The sequence below is a fragment of the Lepidothrix coronata genome, unplaced genomic scaffold, assembly GCF_001604755.1.
Source record: "Lepidothrix coronata isolate B3197 unplaced genomic scaffold, Lepidothrix_coronata-1.0 Scaffold2, whole genome shotgun sequence".
Classification (NCBI taxonomy): domain Eukaryota; kingdom Metazoa; phylum Chordata; class Aves; order Passeriformes; family Pipridae; genus Lepidothrix; species Lepidothrix coronata.
The window spans coordinates 12723116-12737018 of NW_016690182.1; the positions used below are offsets into that span (position 1 = coordinate 12723116).

The following is a 13903-nucleotide window of genomic DNA, read 5'->3' on the forward strand; positions in this document are numbered from 1 at the left end:
GGAGGGACAGTGTCCTGGGGAGGGTTGGATTTGGACAGGGCACAGTCTGTTGGCTGTCCCAACAAGGGCTCGTCCTGAGCACGGTGTGTGTGAGCACTTGCCTGGTGAGCACTACTGCCTTGTGGCACCAGGCCTGGGGGTGTCAGTGGGGTGTCACTCTGGGACATCATTCAGACCTGGGTGGGCATCCGGCCCCGGAGCTACCGTGCACACGGATGCCGCTCCACATCCCGCAGGGAGCTGGCCCGGCGGGTCCGGTTCGGTGGGGGGTGAGCTTGGGACAGGAGGCGTTTCTGCGTCCGCTGCCAGCTCCCACTGTTTGCTCTTTTCCCTTCCTCTCCGCTCGCCGTGGAGCAGCACGAGTTTGGCTGCATACCACGGGAATGTCACCAAGCCGCACGCGTTGGCAGTGAGCAGTCTGGTGCTGGCGGCGGGTCGCGGCGCTTGCTTGTAGCCAGCGGTACAAGGTACCGGCACTGTGGCACAGCGGCTCCGGACGGTGGGTTGAGGAGCTGTCAGGATCAGTCTCGGCCCCCAAGTTCACCACCCTCGCCCTCTGGCGTGCTCGGTGCTCCGGACCGGCGGCGGTTGCCGCTGTGCCCGTATCCGTTGCCATGGCTGCTCTGCTGATGGCGCATCGCCCGCTGCTGCCATTACATCATTCCTGCCATAGCTCCGCGCTGGCAGAGAGGGTCCGAGCAGCTCCAGCCGCGTCCCCAGACTCTCCTGTGCGTGGGGAGCGAGCCTGAGAGGGAAAAGTTTGGTGGTGAATTTAAGCGAGAGGCGCCGTCTCACGGGAGCTTCAGCCTGGATTGAAACAGCTCCGATGGCACTGTCAAATATCTCCCTGTGGATTCGGGATGCCTGGGCTGTGGGTGAGTAGGGATGCTGGTGTGGAGCGGCGGTGACTCGGGAAGTGCTGAGGGGCTGGGGGTCCTGCAGGGACACTTTTTCTGCAGGAGAGGGTGGAGTTCAGCTTCCCTTGAAGCAAACTCCCCTGGAATTCAGCCCTGGTCCTTGCGTACCTGCCATGGCCACAACACCCCAAGCCTGGACACTGGCTCACACTGAGCAGGACTCTGAGGCTGCAGTGTCCGTTGCAGCTGATGGTGCTGGCTCTCTGGGAACATCCCAGATGGATGCTGTCTGTGCCCATGTCCATCTGCAGGCAGAGCAGGGGATGCTGCCTGCTCCTCTGCACAAGCCCTGGGGTCAGAAGGGGGACCTAGTGCCAGCAGGGAGCAAGGTGAACCTCCCTACCAGCCATGCCTCAGTTTCCCTCAACAGTGAGACTGGGCAGACTCAGGTCAAGACTGAGGGTGGTGGGATGGAGCTGGTCTCTCTGGCTCTGCTCTCCTGGGATGCCATTCACCTCCCACAGGCATTTGCCACAGGGATGGGACTCCTCAGAGGAATTTTGTGTTCTGAGCCTGCCACCGATAAGTGTGGCAGGACATCGGCTCAGCTCAGCTGGACCATTCCCACCAGTGTCCTACCACTGGACACTCCTGCTTGGCTGAGGCGTCCCATGTCTGTGGATGGGGGTGGCAGATGGGCTTCCATGGACACTCCAAACCTGCCCTTGTGCTGATCCTGCACCAGGCTGCTCTCAAGTACTGCCCATCCCTTGGGAGCATTGGTGACAGCGCTGCTGGATCAGGGCTGCTGGCTCCTCGCTCCCCATTGCTGAGCTGCTGCGTGGTGCTGGGCTCTGAGTGCTGCTTCCAAAACACCCTCGGAGTGGCTGCTCCCAAAACACCTTTGGAGCGGCTGCTCCCAGGGAGCCAAAGCCAAAGCCTCAGTGCTATTCACTCTGGCATGGAGCTGCCCTTGCAGTGCAAGTTTTGGGCACCTGGGTGCCAGGACAATGCTTGGCTCAACCATCCTTGCCCCCACCTCTTCTCCTCCCCAGCTGGGGAGATGGACCCCATGATGCCCACGCCTCAGCAATGCCAGCACCTCAGCAACGCCTGCACCGCTGGCTGTGCCAGCTCAGGGCTGCGCTGCCTCACTCACGGTCCCAAACTAGTGCGTGTTGGCAAAGAGGGGGAAGCTCTGTGGGACAGGAACCCCTGTCGCTGCCCGTTCCCCCTTCACCTGGCCGAGGCTGCCCTCGCTGCAGGGCAGGGTGCTGGGCCCCTCTCTGGGTGCTGCCACACTTCCGCCACACCCAGGGCGGCCCCCAGTTTCGGCACTGCGGTTTGCCCACGTGGTCGGCACGCGGGGGTGGGTGCCGGGGGTGCCCCAGCAGCAGGGCCGAGGTGCGGAGGTGAGCTCCTGTACTCTGGGGAGGGCGGCGGGAGCTCGGGCACGTGGAGGGGGCAGCGGCGGGGGGCTGTGCTTTGCGTGTCCCCAAGTCCTGGTGGGACGCCATGTAACTGTTTTGGGGGTGGCAGGGGTAGTGGGGGTGGCTGTGGGGGGTGTGTAGGCAGAAGGTGAGGAGCATCAGCTGTGCCAAGGCTGGGGCTGTGCGAGCTGGGCAGAGGGGTGCAGCAAGCCAGGATGTGGGGTGCACCCTTGGGGTGCGCTCAGAAATAGGGGGGCAGAAGTGGATCCCCAACCTTGCCAAAGACAGCAGATTGAGGGGCTGGGGTCTTCAGAGGTGAAGGTGTGGTCCCTGCCCCCGGCCATGTGGGTCAGGTTTTTGGGGAGATGCCCAACCCTGCCTTGTGCCCAGCACACACATGCACACATGCGCCCCAACACCTCTTGGTTGATATGGAAACGAGTCAAATTATTTAGAGGAGAAAGAAGGAAAGAAAAAAAAAAGGAAAAAAACCTGGTGTTAAGGCCCGTCGTTATGGAAACACAAATTATAAAAGTAACTAGGCTGGGGACGTGGCACCTTGCTTCGGGGTGCCGGGTGTTGTGCGGGTTCCATCAGCTGGGGGAAGGGTGGGCAAGAGGGCACCCAGGGGCAGGAGGGTACTGTAGACAGGAGGGCATCTAGGGGTAGGATGGTACCATGGCCAAGAGGGCCCAGTAGGCAGAAGGGCATCTGGGGGCAGGAGGGCACTGTGGGCAGGAGGGCATCCAGGGACAGCAGGGGGGATGCTCGTGATGCAGTGCAGGTGAGCTGGGGGCATGGCAGCCCGACCACCACAGGCAGAGGGGAACGTGGCTTGTGCTGGGGGTCCCAGCCCCTGGGAAGGGCTGTTCCCCTTCCCAGATGAGTGGGATCGCTGGTACTGCCTTGGCTGGGATCTGGCACAGAGCAGGGTTTGGCAGCGGGGCAGTAGCATGTTCCTGGGGATGGGCATTCTGCAGCACCACGCTGTGGGTGGCAGAGGAGAACTGTTGGTCATATGCTGGTAATTGGAGCACCTCAACTTGATGGAGATGGGGCCAGGGACCAGGCAGCACAGGATAAGCCCTAAATCCCCAGGGATGAGACTGTGGCCATCCATATCCCTGTGTAAAGCTCACAGAGACTCACTCTGTGCCTGGGCGGGGCGTGGATGTCCTCAGAGGCAGCGTGCCAGTGGTGGCACTCCCTTAGCTCTGTGCTGGGTAGCAAACCCACATCCGCTCAGAGTGGCAGTGCTGGGGCTGCAGCGTTCCCATGGCAAAGCCTGTTTGCTGGAGCAGCGCTCAGCTCCCCACTGGGCCAGCTCACCAGCAAGCCCAGATCCTTCTCCCAGGAACTTTTCCACCGATAAGGGTGTTTCAGAGGGTCTGGGCAGTCCCATGGAGCTTTCCTTCCGTGGAGAGGTTGAGGGGTGTCCACACGGGGACAGGGCACATGACCCCTGAGCTCCCTGAACCCAGGGCAATGGAAGCGATAGGTCCCCTTGATCCCCCATTTCAGTTGCAACTTCTGCTCCTCTACAGCCGGGATGTTGCTCCACCAGAGTATGCAGCGTTTCCTGTGCCCGGGTGCGGCTGGGCATGGGTGGCAGGGCTGGCTTCCTTCCCCAATTTTACCCAGCTCCCTTCTTGGTAGCCCAACAGGGCAGTGTCCAGCCCCCAAATTGGTAGCAGTGATGGGGGTTGGTCCCAGTGGGCAGCAGCCTGCCAGGGTGGGACACAGCCAGATCCCAGTCCCTGTGTTCCTGCAGAGGTAGGGTGGGATGAGCGCTGTGCCGGTGCGGTGTTATCCAGTGCCAGCACCTGCAGGGAAGCTGCCCACCTGCCTGCCTCTGACCCTGCTCTTTCTCCCCTGCAGCCACTTCTAACCTGGACCTTGAGAGCAAGAAAGCCGCCCCTGGCAAGCTGCCATGGCAGCAGCCTGTGAACGTCTTCCTGGCGGCCGGGCGCCCACCGGGCATGGAGCAGCTGCACCAGGAGGCCCAGCTCAACCTCCAGAGCTTGCTGCAAGGTAGCGGGGAGAGGGGCCAGGGTGGGCTGGGTGAGGGTGGTGCATGGGTGCTGCCCTGGCTACATGATTGCCACGAAACAGTGAGCTTATCTCCCATGCCCGTGTCCGAGCCGCTCCTCGCACCTCACTGGGCTGCAGAACCCAAGGGTTCCCAGCCTCCAGTAGCTCCTTACTGTTCTCTGCTCCCAAATCACTACTGCAAGTGCCAAAGCAACTGAGGCCAGGACTACCCGCTGGGGCTACTGAGGCCACGGGAGTCACCAGGTCACCCACAAGCCCAACCACAGCGCAGTTCTGCTCACGAGGGCCTCAGGGACCTGCCACCAATCTGCCTAACTGGATCGACGTGGCCAGTGGTTTTGTTTTCTTCCAATCTCTGGCCCAGGCCGTCACGCGGCCCTGGCTCCGATGCTCCGCAGGCATCGATGAGATCAGCAGCCCAGCCATCCCCCAGCTTGTAATCTCATTAAGTCAGCCTGAGCAGCCCTGCTTTCCACCAGTCCACAGCCACTAGCATTAATTAGCTCAACAATTACAGGATGAGGACACACTGAGTTCCTGGCTGTCCCCAGTGGGGCTCTGCTTCCCAGCAGGACCCACCACATCCCCTGGCAGGCCCCTGGGAGGAGTGGGGCCAGCTGCTAGAATCTTTGTGTTGCTTCAGCCTCCCCCCAGACCCTCCTTGGGATCTCCCTTCCCCAGCTTCTGAGCTGCCTGTCCTGAGCAGGGATGGCCAGCCAGGCTGGGGACAGCCAGAGGGGCCAGTTGCCCCTCTCTTTGCGTGCCCCCTGCCACAGAAGCCGATAGCCAGAGCAGGGTCCCAGCTGTCGTTTTTCTTGCAGAGGAGTATGAGGAGCAGTACACCGAGAGCAGGGTCACTGGGCAGACCTTCCGCACCGCTGGTCACCCCGACACCCCCCCTGAACCGTCACCCCGACCCCCACCTGCCAAGCGTCTTGAGTTCGTGCTTATGGTGAGTGCTGGGGTATGGGGGTGGGCAGCGAGCCCCCATTTGTGTCCCATCCTTGTCCCTTTGGTGCCTGACGTGCCTTTCTCTCCCTTTTCCCCTGCAGCCCCCGAGCCGGCGAACTGCTGAAGAGGAGAGCACCAGTAGCACCCCCCTCAGCGCTCGCCCCCCTGACGCCTCCCTGAGCCTCCCCACCAGCCCGGACAAGCAGCCCCCCTGGCCCAGGGCCTTTCCCCTGCCCCCCGTGGAGGAGAAGCAGTGGCACCAGCCTGGCTCCATCCAGACCAACATTGTCCCCATTAATGTCTCGGGTAGGGTAGCACCCCTTGGCACAGCAGGGGGGACGCAGGGTGAGGGCAGAGATGTGCCCCACCAGCCTGCTGGGGTGGGGTAGGGGGTGGTGGGAGGGGGCTGGGATTGTGAGCTGTGTCCCTGTGGGTCAGGTGGGCACGAGGGCAGAGAGGGGACAGCAGGACCATGATGGCACCCATCATTCCCAGACATCTCTCATGCCATCCACAACTTTGTGCGTCTGGCCCACTGGCCATGCTTCTGGCAGATCTCATATCCCTCTTGTGCTGCCCAGCCAGCCAGGTCCATTGTCACCTGGGCTCTTGTCACACACCATGCACCCAGCCTGTCTCACCCTTGTCACCTGTCTGTCCGTCTGTTCGTCCTCTTGGGGCTGCAGCTCCCAGCAGTGCAGTCCTGCCTGGTCCTTGCAGACACAGCTGCCATGCTCTGCCCCAGGTCAGACTCTGGGGCTGGTGGCTGGGTGAGGTGCCCCTTCTGAAGGGCAGAGGTGTCTGTCCGCCCTTTACCTCCATCATGAAGAGCTGTGCTGGGGCCACACTGGTCCCTTTCCTCTCTGTGCTTCATGCCCACATGCCCAGTGTGGCTCAGCACTGTGGTGCAGGGTCCAGCTTCACCAGTGCCTGTCATGCAGCAAGGGTCCAGTCTCAGCAGCTCTCCATCCATCCCCCCTGCATCTGCAGCATCTCCTGCCATGCCTCCATCTCCCCCGCACTCACCTCACACGGCTCACACCATCCTCCTGCCATCCCACGCTCCAGCCTGTGTCACCATCCCAGGCTGGGGACACGCAGGGGACATGGGTGATGGAGGGGGCAGAGCCCCCGCCCTGGCAGCGGCTCCCAGCACCGCGGTGTACCGCTGTTTGTTTTGGCTACAGGGCAGCACTTTGCTAGGCTCGCGAGTGCTCGTCACTCCCTGTTTAACACAGAGACCGCGATGAACCCAAAGTCCACCCTGCGGCGTAGACGGACCATTATTGGATTCCCTAACCTGTCCCTGCGAGACCAAGGTGACGGCAAGAACCACGCAGGCAGCACCCAGGCAGGGCTGGCACCCCCCAGAGCTGCCCTGATGGGGGGGCAGAGTCGCTGGCATGGCACTGGGGACAGCCCCTTCACCCCGAGTCATAATCCTGAGACAGGAGTCACCCAGCCTTGGCCTCAGCAGCTCTGGCCCTGCACCCACCTTCCCCTGTGTGGGCAGACCCTGTGCACAGGGTGCCAGGGCTGTGGGGTGCACCCCTGCCCAGGTCTTTGCTGGGGCTGGCGAGCTGGCTGCACCAGTGCTGAGGGTGTGTGTGGCTGAGGGAGCCTGCAGTGCTCCTGGGCTGGCGTTGGACCCATTGGGACAGCAGCCACCGTGGCTCAGGGGCTCTGTCCTGCTGTCCCCTATGGAAGGTGTAGAAAAATCAGAGCCAGCCTCTCCTTGGAGGCAACTAGGGACAGGGGTGAACCATGGCACCAGCTGCTCCAAGGCAGTTATCACCGAGTAGGAGGAAGGTTTCTCCCCATGACAGCAGTCAGACAATCAACAGGTTGTCACGGCTCCTCCCTTGGAGTCAGTTAGGCTCAGCCCACCACAACCTTGAGAATCCTGGTCTGCTGGGGGTACTTGGAGCAGGGTCCCCATCTCCTTCCCCATCCCAGCTGTGCTGAGGTAGCACTGAGAGCCACCCCAGAGTTCCTGGGTCCTTCCCCATCCCAGGTGTGCTGTGATGGTGTGGCACTGTGAGCCACCATGTCCCTCCCTGTCCCAGCTGGCAATGCCTGGCCTGGCTCCTCTTGGTCTCCATCTGTGTCCCCACCATCGAGCAGCACTGCAGCAGCACTTTGGTTGCTGTGGGGCTGATGATCCCATGGGTAGAGCCTCCTGCCACGGCTGCTGAGTTGTCCATGGCACATCCAAGATAACAGATCCCAGCTCGAGGTTTAGCCCTGCTGGGTTATGGCCATGCTGATATAGATGGGAGGAGAGAACCTGGTAACAGGGTGACAACATCTTCCCCCCACCTGCCCAAACATGTTTCATGCCTAGGCAGAGATGCAGCCCTGAGACTGGCCACAGGACCAGTCCTGGCCCCTGGCATGCAGGGCAGGATTGTGACCCTGAGAGTGAGGCAGGACGATGCTCACCAGGCTGTGTCTCTCCTCACAGGCAGTGCCAACGGCCCCACATCCAGCAAACACGCGCCCATCGCCGAGTCCCTCTCCTGCAGCTTTGTGCCTGAAGCCACAAGCGGGGGGACGGCACCCCAGGAGATCGGCTCCCGCCAGCCCCTCTCGGCCCCACTGAGGAAGACCTTCAGTGACCTCGGGGCCCGCTGCTGCCAGCCGCCTGCTGCCATGGATGGGGCGGCCACCCCCTGTGCCAGCACCTGCAATGGGATGCAGGGCACCCCTTTCTCCCCACCCTGGAGCGCCCTGGGCTACGGGAGCCCCCCCAGCCCCCCCACCGGCCTGGGAAAGGGGCCCACCTGCACCTCACCAGGTGGCTCCATCCCATCGCCCGGCCCAGGCTCACCCGCTGCTGCCACCCCCTCCTTCTTCATCGCCACGGAAGAACGCATGGGCAGCAACGGGCCCAGCTTCTTCTCCGGCCCAGTGCCTGCATCCCCCCTCACCTCTGGGTGCGTCCAAGAAGCCAAGGGGAACTTCTTGCCGGGAAGCCGAGAGGAGCTGGCGCCGGCGGCAGGGCCGATGCGGCTGGAGGTGGAGCGGGCAGGGTGCCGGTTCCGCGAGCGGTCACTGTCGGTGCCCACGGACTCGGGGTCCCTCTGCTCCATGGACATCGCGTACGCTGAGACCCGGCGGGGCAGCGCCAACTACGCCCTGGGCTACCCCAGCGCCAGCTCCGAGGGCAGCACCAGCACTGACAACATCTCACTGGGGCTGGAGCCCGAGGGCCAGCGGCGGCGGCGCTCCAAGAGCATCTCCCTGAAGAAGGCCAAGAAGAAGCCCTCGCCGCCCACGCGCAGCGTGTCCCTGATCAAAGAGGGGCAGGACGATGACACGGGGCTCGCTGCGGCGCTGCCCAAGGATCAGCGGCCCAAGAGCCTGTGCATCCCACCAGAGCTCCAGGGCCACCGTTTGGTGCATGCTGACCCTCAGGGGAGTGCGGGGAGGGAGCCTGACAGCACAGCTGCCCCCCACCAGTGGCATCTCGCAGACTGGAAGGGTGGCAGTGATCCCTACCGATCCCTCTCCAGCTCAAGCACAACCACGGGGACCACAGCCATCGAGTGCGCCAAGACACGGGGCAGCTCTGAGTCCCTTGTGTCCCCTTCCGTCTCCAGGGCCACAACACCCTCCCAGCTCTCTGCCGAGGCAGACATGAAGACCTCCTCTCCAGGCAGGCCCACGGGACTGATGTCCCCATCCAGTGGGTACTCCAGTCAGTCAGAGACCCCAACCCCCACCGTCCCCACCTCTGCCATACTCGGGCACTCCCCGCACCAGGTGCGGGTGAGGCCACTGGTCCCTGAAAGGAAGTCCTCACTGCCCCCCATATCCCCCATGGAGAGGAGCCCCAAGGGCAGGCTGTCCTTTGACCTCCCCATGACTCCACCTGCCCACCTCGACCTCTCAGGGCTGAAGATCTCCCTAAAGGGGAAGACGAAGGTCAGCAGGCACCACTCCGACTCCACCTTTGGCACCAAGCTGGCCCAGAAGACCAGTCCCATCATGCCCATTATGCCAGTGGTGACACAATCTGACCTCCAGTCTGTCCGCCTCCGCTCCATCAGCCGCTCGGAGCCAGAGGACAATGCCGACGGCCCGGAGCATGTGGAGGAGCCAGCACGTGGCCCCTGCCCGGGGCCAGAGAGGAAGGTGAAGCCGCCTGTGGCAGAGAAGCCGCCTCTGGCCAAGCGCCCTCCATGCATCCTGCCCAAACCCCCAGCTCTGCGGGAGGAGGGTCCCCTGTCCTCCATGTCCCCACCAGGCACTGCTGCAAAGGAGAAGGTGCTGCCACAGGACGGCTTCGTGGTGCTGCGGAGAGGGGAGCTGAGGAGGGGTCTGGGGGAGCCCCCCTTGTCCCTGACCCCGGCAGGACCCCGGCGGCTCTCACAGGGCAGCCTGGAGGAGCTGCAGCCAGAGCGGAGCGGTGCCGCCAACAGGGAGAGGAGGAAGGCCAAGGTGCCACCACCGGTGCCCAAAAAGCCCAGCGTGCTGTACCTGCCTCTCATGCCAGCCCCAGCACAGCTGGGAGCCAGCATGGGGGACCCACCACCCACCCCCAGCCCCATCATCACCCTGGACGCTGACCCCACCTGCTGCGACCCCGACGCTGAGGATCCGCCGTCCCCCAAGGTTGTGGGCACCGTGCAAGCCAGCGACCCTGCCTCGGAGCAAGGTGAGGGTCTCCCCATCCCTATGGTGGGATCGCCCTGGGGACAGGGGTGTCCCTCCGTGCTGCAAAGGGGCTCACTGCCATCTTCTCCTGCCCGCCCACAGGCAGCTCAGCAGAGGCCAGCACAGAGGAGAAGAGCTTTGCCAGCGACAAGACAGCCGAGTCCATTGTGGAGGAGGATGATGAGGTGTTCACAACATCCCGCACCACAGAGGATCTCTTCACAGTGATCCACAGGTAAGGCTGGTGCATGGCACTGGGGGGGCACAGCCCCTGTACCCACTGCATCCTGCCACAGTCACAGCACCAGGCGCAGCGTTCCCCCCACCACAACACCTCAATTTTCCTTGATGGGCTGATGCTTACACTTGGGGCAGCCCAGCTGGTACTGTCTTGAGTGCTTCACAGCACAGCCAGGCTGGGTCACCAGTTTGCAGGGGTGGGTCCAGGTTGGTCCTGCCATGAGCATGACCTGCGAGGCTTGCGTTGTCACCTTGCCCCAGTGAAGCAGGCACAGGCAGCTCTGGGCACCGCTGTGCCCCTTGCTGTGGGACTTCACCCCAGTCCAAGGCTGCTCCCACCCATGTCCCTTTGGTGCCTAGGTCAAAGAGGAAGGTCTTGGGCAGGAAAGAACCTGGTGATACCTTCAGCAGCCGACCCACCTCCCACTCACCTGTAAAGACTTCAGGCTCCCCGACCAGTGAGTCCCCAGCAGCAGCGGGCAGCAGCGGGAAGTCTTCCAGCAGGAATGAGGATTTTAAAGCCCTGCTTCAAAAGAAGAGCAGCAAAACCAGCCCCGGTACCCGGCCATCTGCCGCTGAACTGCTCAAGACCACAAACCCACTGGCCCGGAGGGTCATCACAGAGTTCGCCCCCGAGCTGGACAGTGCAAACAGCCCCAGAAGCCAGCCCTGACCACGCAGGGGCCCCTCCAGCTGGAGGGGTGGCGATGGCTGTGGAGGGAGTGCTGTGAGGGGCTGTTCTGGCTGCCAGGGGCCCCTGTGTCCTGCCAGGGGTTCTGCTTCTGTTTCTTACTTGGAGAGCTGCTGGCAGAGAGGCAGCAGCTAGAGCCCAAGCCCCCATGTCTCTGGGCCCTTCCCAGAAGGGAAGAGGCATCACGGTGGCTGGGACTGGCCCCAGCTGAGCCAGCTCCTGGGACTGAAGATGCCCACCCAGGAAGCAGAGTGGGACCACAGCCCCTGGCGTCACCCCGTGCCTGCAGCAAAGCAGCTTGAGACTTTGGTCCCTTCGGCATGTGGTACTTTAAACAGCTTTTCTAATGCACAGTGGTGGTGATGTTTGATTCTCTTCCCTTTGACATTGTACCTTGAGTTTCCCATGCAGAGATCCGCTGGTTGAGTTCGGCTGGACACACGGATGCACTTTGGAAAGACGCCAGGGGTTCAGCTGGATCTGCGGTTGCTTTTGAAGAGTCACAGGAGGTTCACCCTCATCTCCCCAAGCACCCTCCCTGCCACACGGGGAACTGGCACCCGGCGTCTGCGGCCAGCGCCACCACCTCAAGCCAAAACCCCACCCCTCGAAAGCCCCCAAAATGCTGCATTTTGGAGCTCCTCAGCTCTCAGTCCAAAAGCAAACCCCGGGGTCACCCCCACTGCCAGCCCCACCAGCTGCACCATACAGAGGTTCCAGCAGTTGCCCCACTCCCCACCAGCTCCCTGCACCGGGGGCCCTGCACCTGGCTGCTGACTGCAGGTGACAGGAGTGCGGGGGGCCTTGCACCACAGGAAGGCAAAGGGAAGGAAGTTCATCCCCAGCTCTGCCACCCTAAACCTAATGGACCCTGCAACAGCTTCTGCTGCCCCAGCTACCGGAGATCCTGGGATGCTACTGAGGTGGTGGCTTGAATCCAGGCGGTTGTCACCTGAGCCACCTCCCCAGTGACTCCTGGAGTTCCCTTCAGGGTTGCCCACTGCTCACCACCTGCCCAGTGATCCCCGGGTTCCTCCAGGATTGCCCACTGCTCACCTTGCCCGCCAGCTGCTGGGGAGCTAAGCGAGGCCAAGCAGGACACACACCACCAGGGCACGTGCACAGGAGGGTTTGCACGTCCCTGGATGGGATTTGTCCCACTCACCACCAGCTGCTTCTTCTTGGCCTGGCTCCAGCATGGGAGCTTCAGCTGCCAGTGACAGAGGCCGTGGTGAGGGGCAGCAGGGCAGGGACAGCCACTGGGACCAGGGCAGGGTGGGGAGCAAAAGCCAGCTCCAAACATGAGCACGGCCACGCGCCCGGAGCAACAGGAAGGGCCAGGCTGTGGCTGACAAGGAAATGGGGTGTTTAGGGAAATTTCCGCTTTATTTCTGCACACTCCAGCCCTTCTGTGCTGGGGGAGCGGTGTGGTAGGTCTGGGTGGCAGTGAGGCACCATGGCAGCCCTTCAGCTGCTGCTCTGAGGGGCCAGGCTCTGGACCCCGGGGAGCACAGCCTGGGCAAACACCTCCCTGTGCTCACCCTCACACTGGATCTGACCACACAAGGGCTCCAGTTGGTTCCCCTCCCCTCCCTCCCAGTACTTGCCCATTACTTCCTTCCCTCTCCCATGGCTGCAGATTTAAGCCTGTAATTAAGATCCAGGCTGAGAAACTCAGGAAAAAAAAAAGAAAAAGCCCACAAAAAAAAGCTCTAATGAATGTCCACACTTTGCCCCCATCCCGTGGCCCCGCCCGGTGGCACAGCTCTGACACGGGATGGGGCCGGAGCAGGGATTGGGAAGCTCTGGGGACGGGTACATTTTGCACATGACTGCTCAGGAAACCAGGGATGGAGCCGGCAAAGGGGGCTGGGGGCAAGCATGGGGCAGGGACCCCCCTGCAATACCCCCAGCACTGCTGGCAGCCGGAGTGGCTGATGCTGCTGCGGAGAAATGTCTGGATGGGCCAGGGTGGATCTTGGCTGCTGGGCCAGGGGTCGACTGTGGAACAGAGACTGGCCATGGAATGGACACAGGCTGTTGGATGGAGATCAGCCATGGGATGGAAAATGGCCATGGGATGGAGATCCTCATTTTCGTGGCCAGAGGAATGGGCTTTTCCTGGCTGAGTGCTCGTCCCTGGCCGCTCGCTCCCTGCTCCCTCTGGCTGCGGCTGTCCCACTGGGAAGGCAGTGGGGTCCCGGGAAGAGCCCGGCCGACGGGACAGCCCTGCCCCGGGGCAGGGGCCGCCAAGGTGCCAACTATGGAATGTTGTACTTTTTATCTCGCCAGCTTGGTAAAGTGCTCCCTGCTGCCTGTGTGTGCCTGTGCTTCCTGGGGCTGCCGAGGGACAGGGATGGGTGCGGGGTGGGGAAAGGGGGGGTAACGCCATGAACACCCCTCGGGTGGCCCGAGGGGACACCGGCCCCACCCGCGGGGTCTCTCACGGTGTCTGCAACACACTCGTGTGTCCCCAGTGGTTTTGCGGGGGGGGGGGGCGCGGGGACACTGTAGGGTGCTGGGGACAGGCCACGGTGGGGGCTGGGGATGGTGTGAGGGGCTGGGGATGGACTTTTTTTTCCCAGGGGGCAGGTGGGATGGGTGAGGGGACAGCTCAGTGTGCCAGGGACAGCCCCGGCATTGGGGGTCTGGGGACACGCCAGGGTGGGTGCTGGGAACGGCGAGGGTGGTGGCGGGGGTGGACTTGGGGCTCTGGGGGCCACCCTGGGCGGTAGGGACAGCCCGGAGCGCGCACGGGAGACATGCCAGGGTGGGCGCCGGGGACGGCGACGTGAGCGGCCGTAGGGGCGCGGGCAGGGCGGGGCCCTGGCGGAGGGGCGGGGCCCTGGCGGAGGGGCGGGGCCCTGGCGGAGGGGCGGGGCCCTGGCGGAGGGGCGGGGCCCTGGCGGAGAGGCGGTGCCTGGCGGAGGGGCGGGGCCCTGGCGGAGGGGCGGGGCCCTGGCGGAGGGGCGGGGCCCTGGCGGAGGGGCGGGGCCCTGGCGGAGGGGCGGGGCCCTGGCGGA

The 13903-nt window shown here is 63.3% G+C and overlaps 2 protein-coding genes across 8 annotated transcripts in view; both read left to right on the top strand.

Annotated features, from left to right (window-relative positions):
- The window catches only part of NHSL2 (NHS like 2), a 22102-nt gene extending 8903 nt beyond the window's left edge, over nucleotides 1-13199 (top strand). For 3 of the 7 annotated variants that reach the window (XM_017818961.1, XM_017818910.1, XM_017818926.1), the window contains exons 2-8: nucleotides 4166-4318; nucleotides 5161-5291; nucleotides 5392-5596; nucleotides 6478-6609; nucleotides 7755-9950; nucleotides 10052-10184; nucleotides 10550-13199. In XM_017818961.1, coding sequence (XP_017674450.1) covers nucleotides 4267-4318; nucleotides 5161-5291; nucleotides 5392-5596; nucleotides 6478-6609; nucleotides 7755-9950; nucleotides 10052-10184; nucleotides 10550-10862 — 3162 coding nt within the window. In that variant the 5' untranslated portion in view covers nucleotides 4166-4266 and the 3' untranslated portion in view covers nucleotides 10863-13199. Of the gene's footprint in view, nucleotides 1-698; nucleotides 876-3959; nucleotides 4061-4165; nucleotides 4319-5160; nucleotides 5292-5391; nucleotides 5597-6477; nucleotides 6610-7754; nucleotides 9951-10051; nucleotides 10185-10549 lie in introns of those variants that run through there. The other 4 variants (XM_017818919.1, XM_017818935.1, XM_017818953.1 and 1 more) reach the window with 4 other exon arrangements.
- A 71-nt stretch (nucleotides 13200-13270) lies between these two features.
- PIN4 (peptidylprolyl cis/trans isomerase, NIMA-interacting 4) overlaps nucleotides 13271-13903 on the top strand; it is a 1685-nt gene continuing 1052 nt past the window's right edge. The window contains exon 1 of the mRNA XM_017814270.1: nucleotides 13271-13328. Coding sequence (XP_017669759.1) covers nucleotides 13271-13328 — 58 coding nt within the window. The remainder of the gene's footprint in view (nucleotides 13329-13903) is intronic.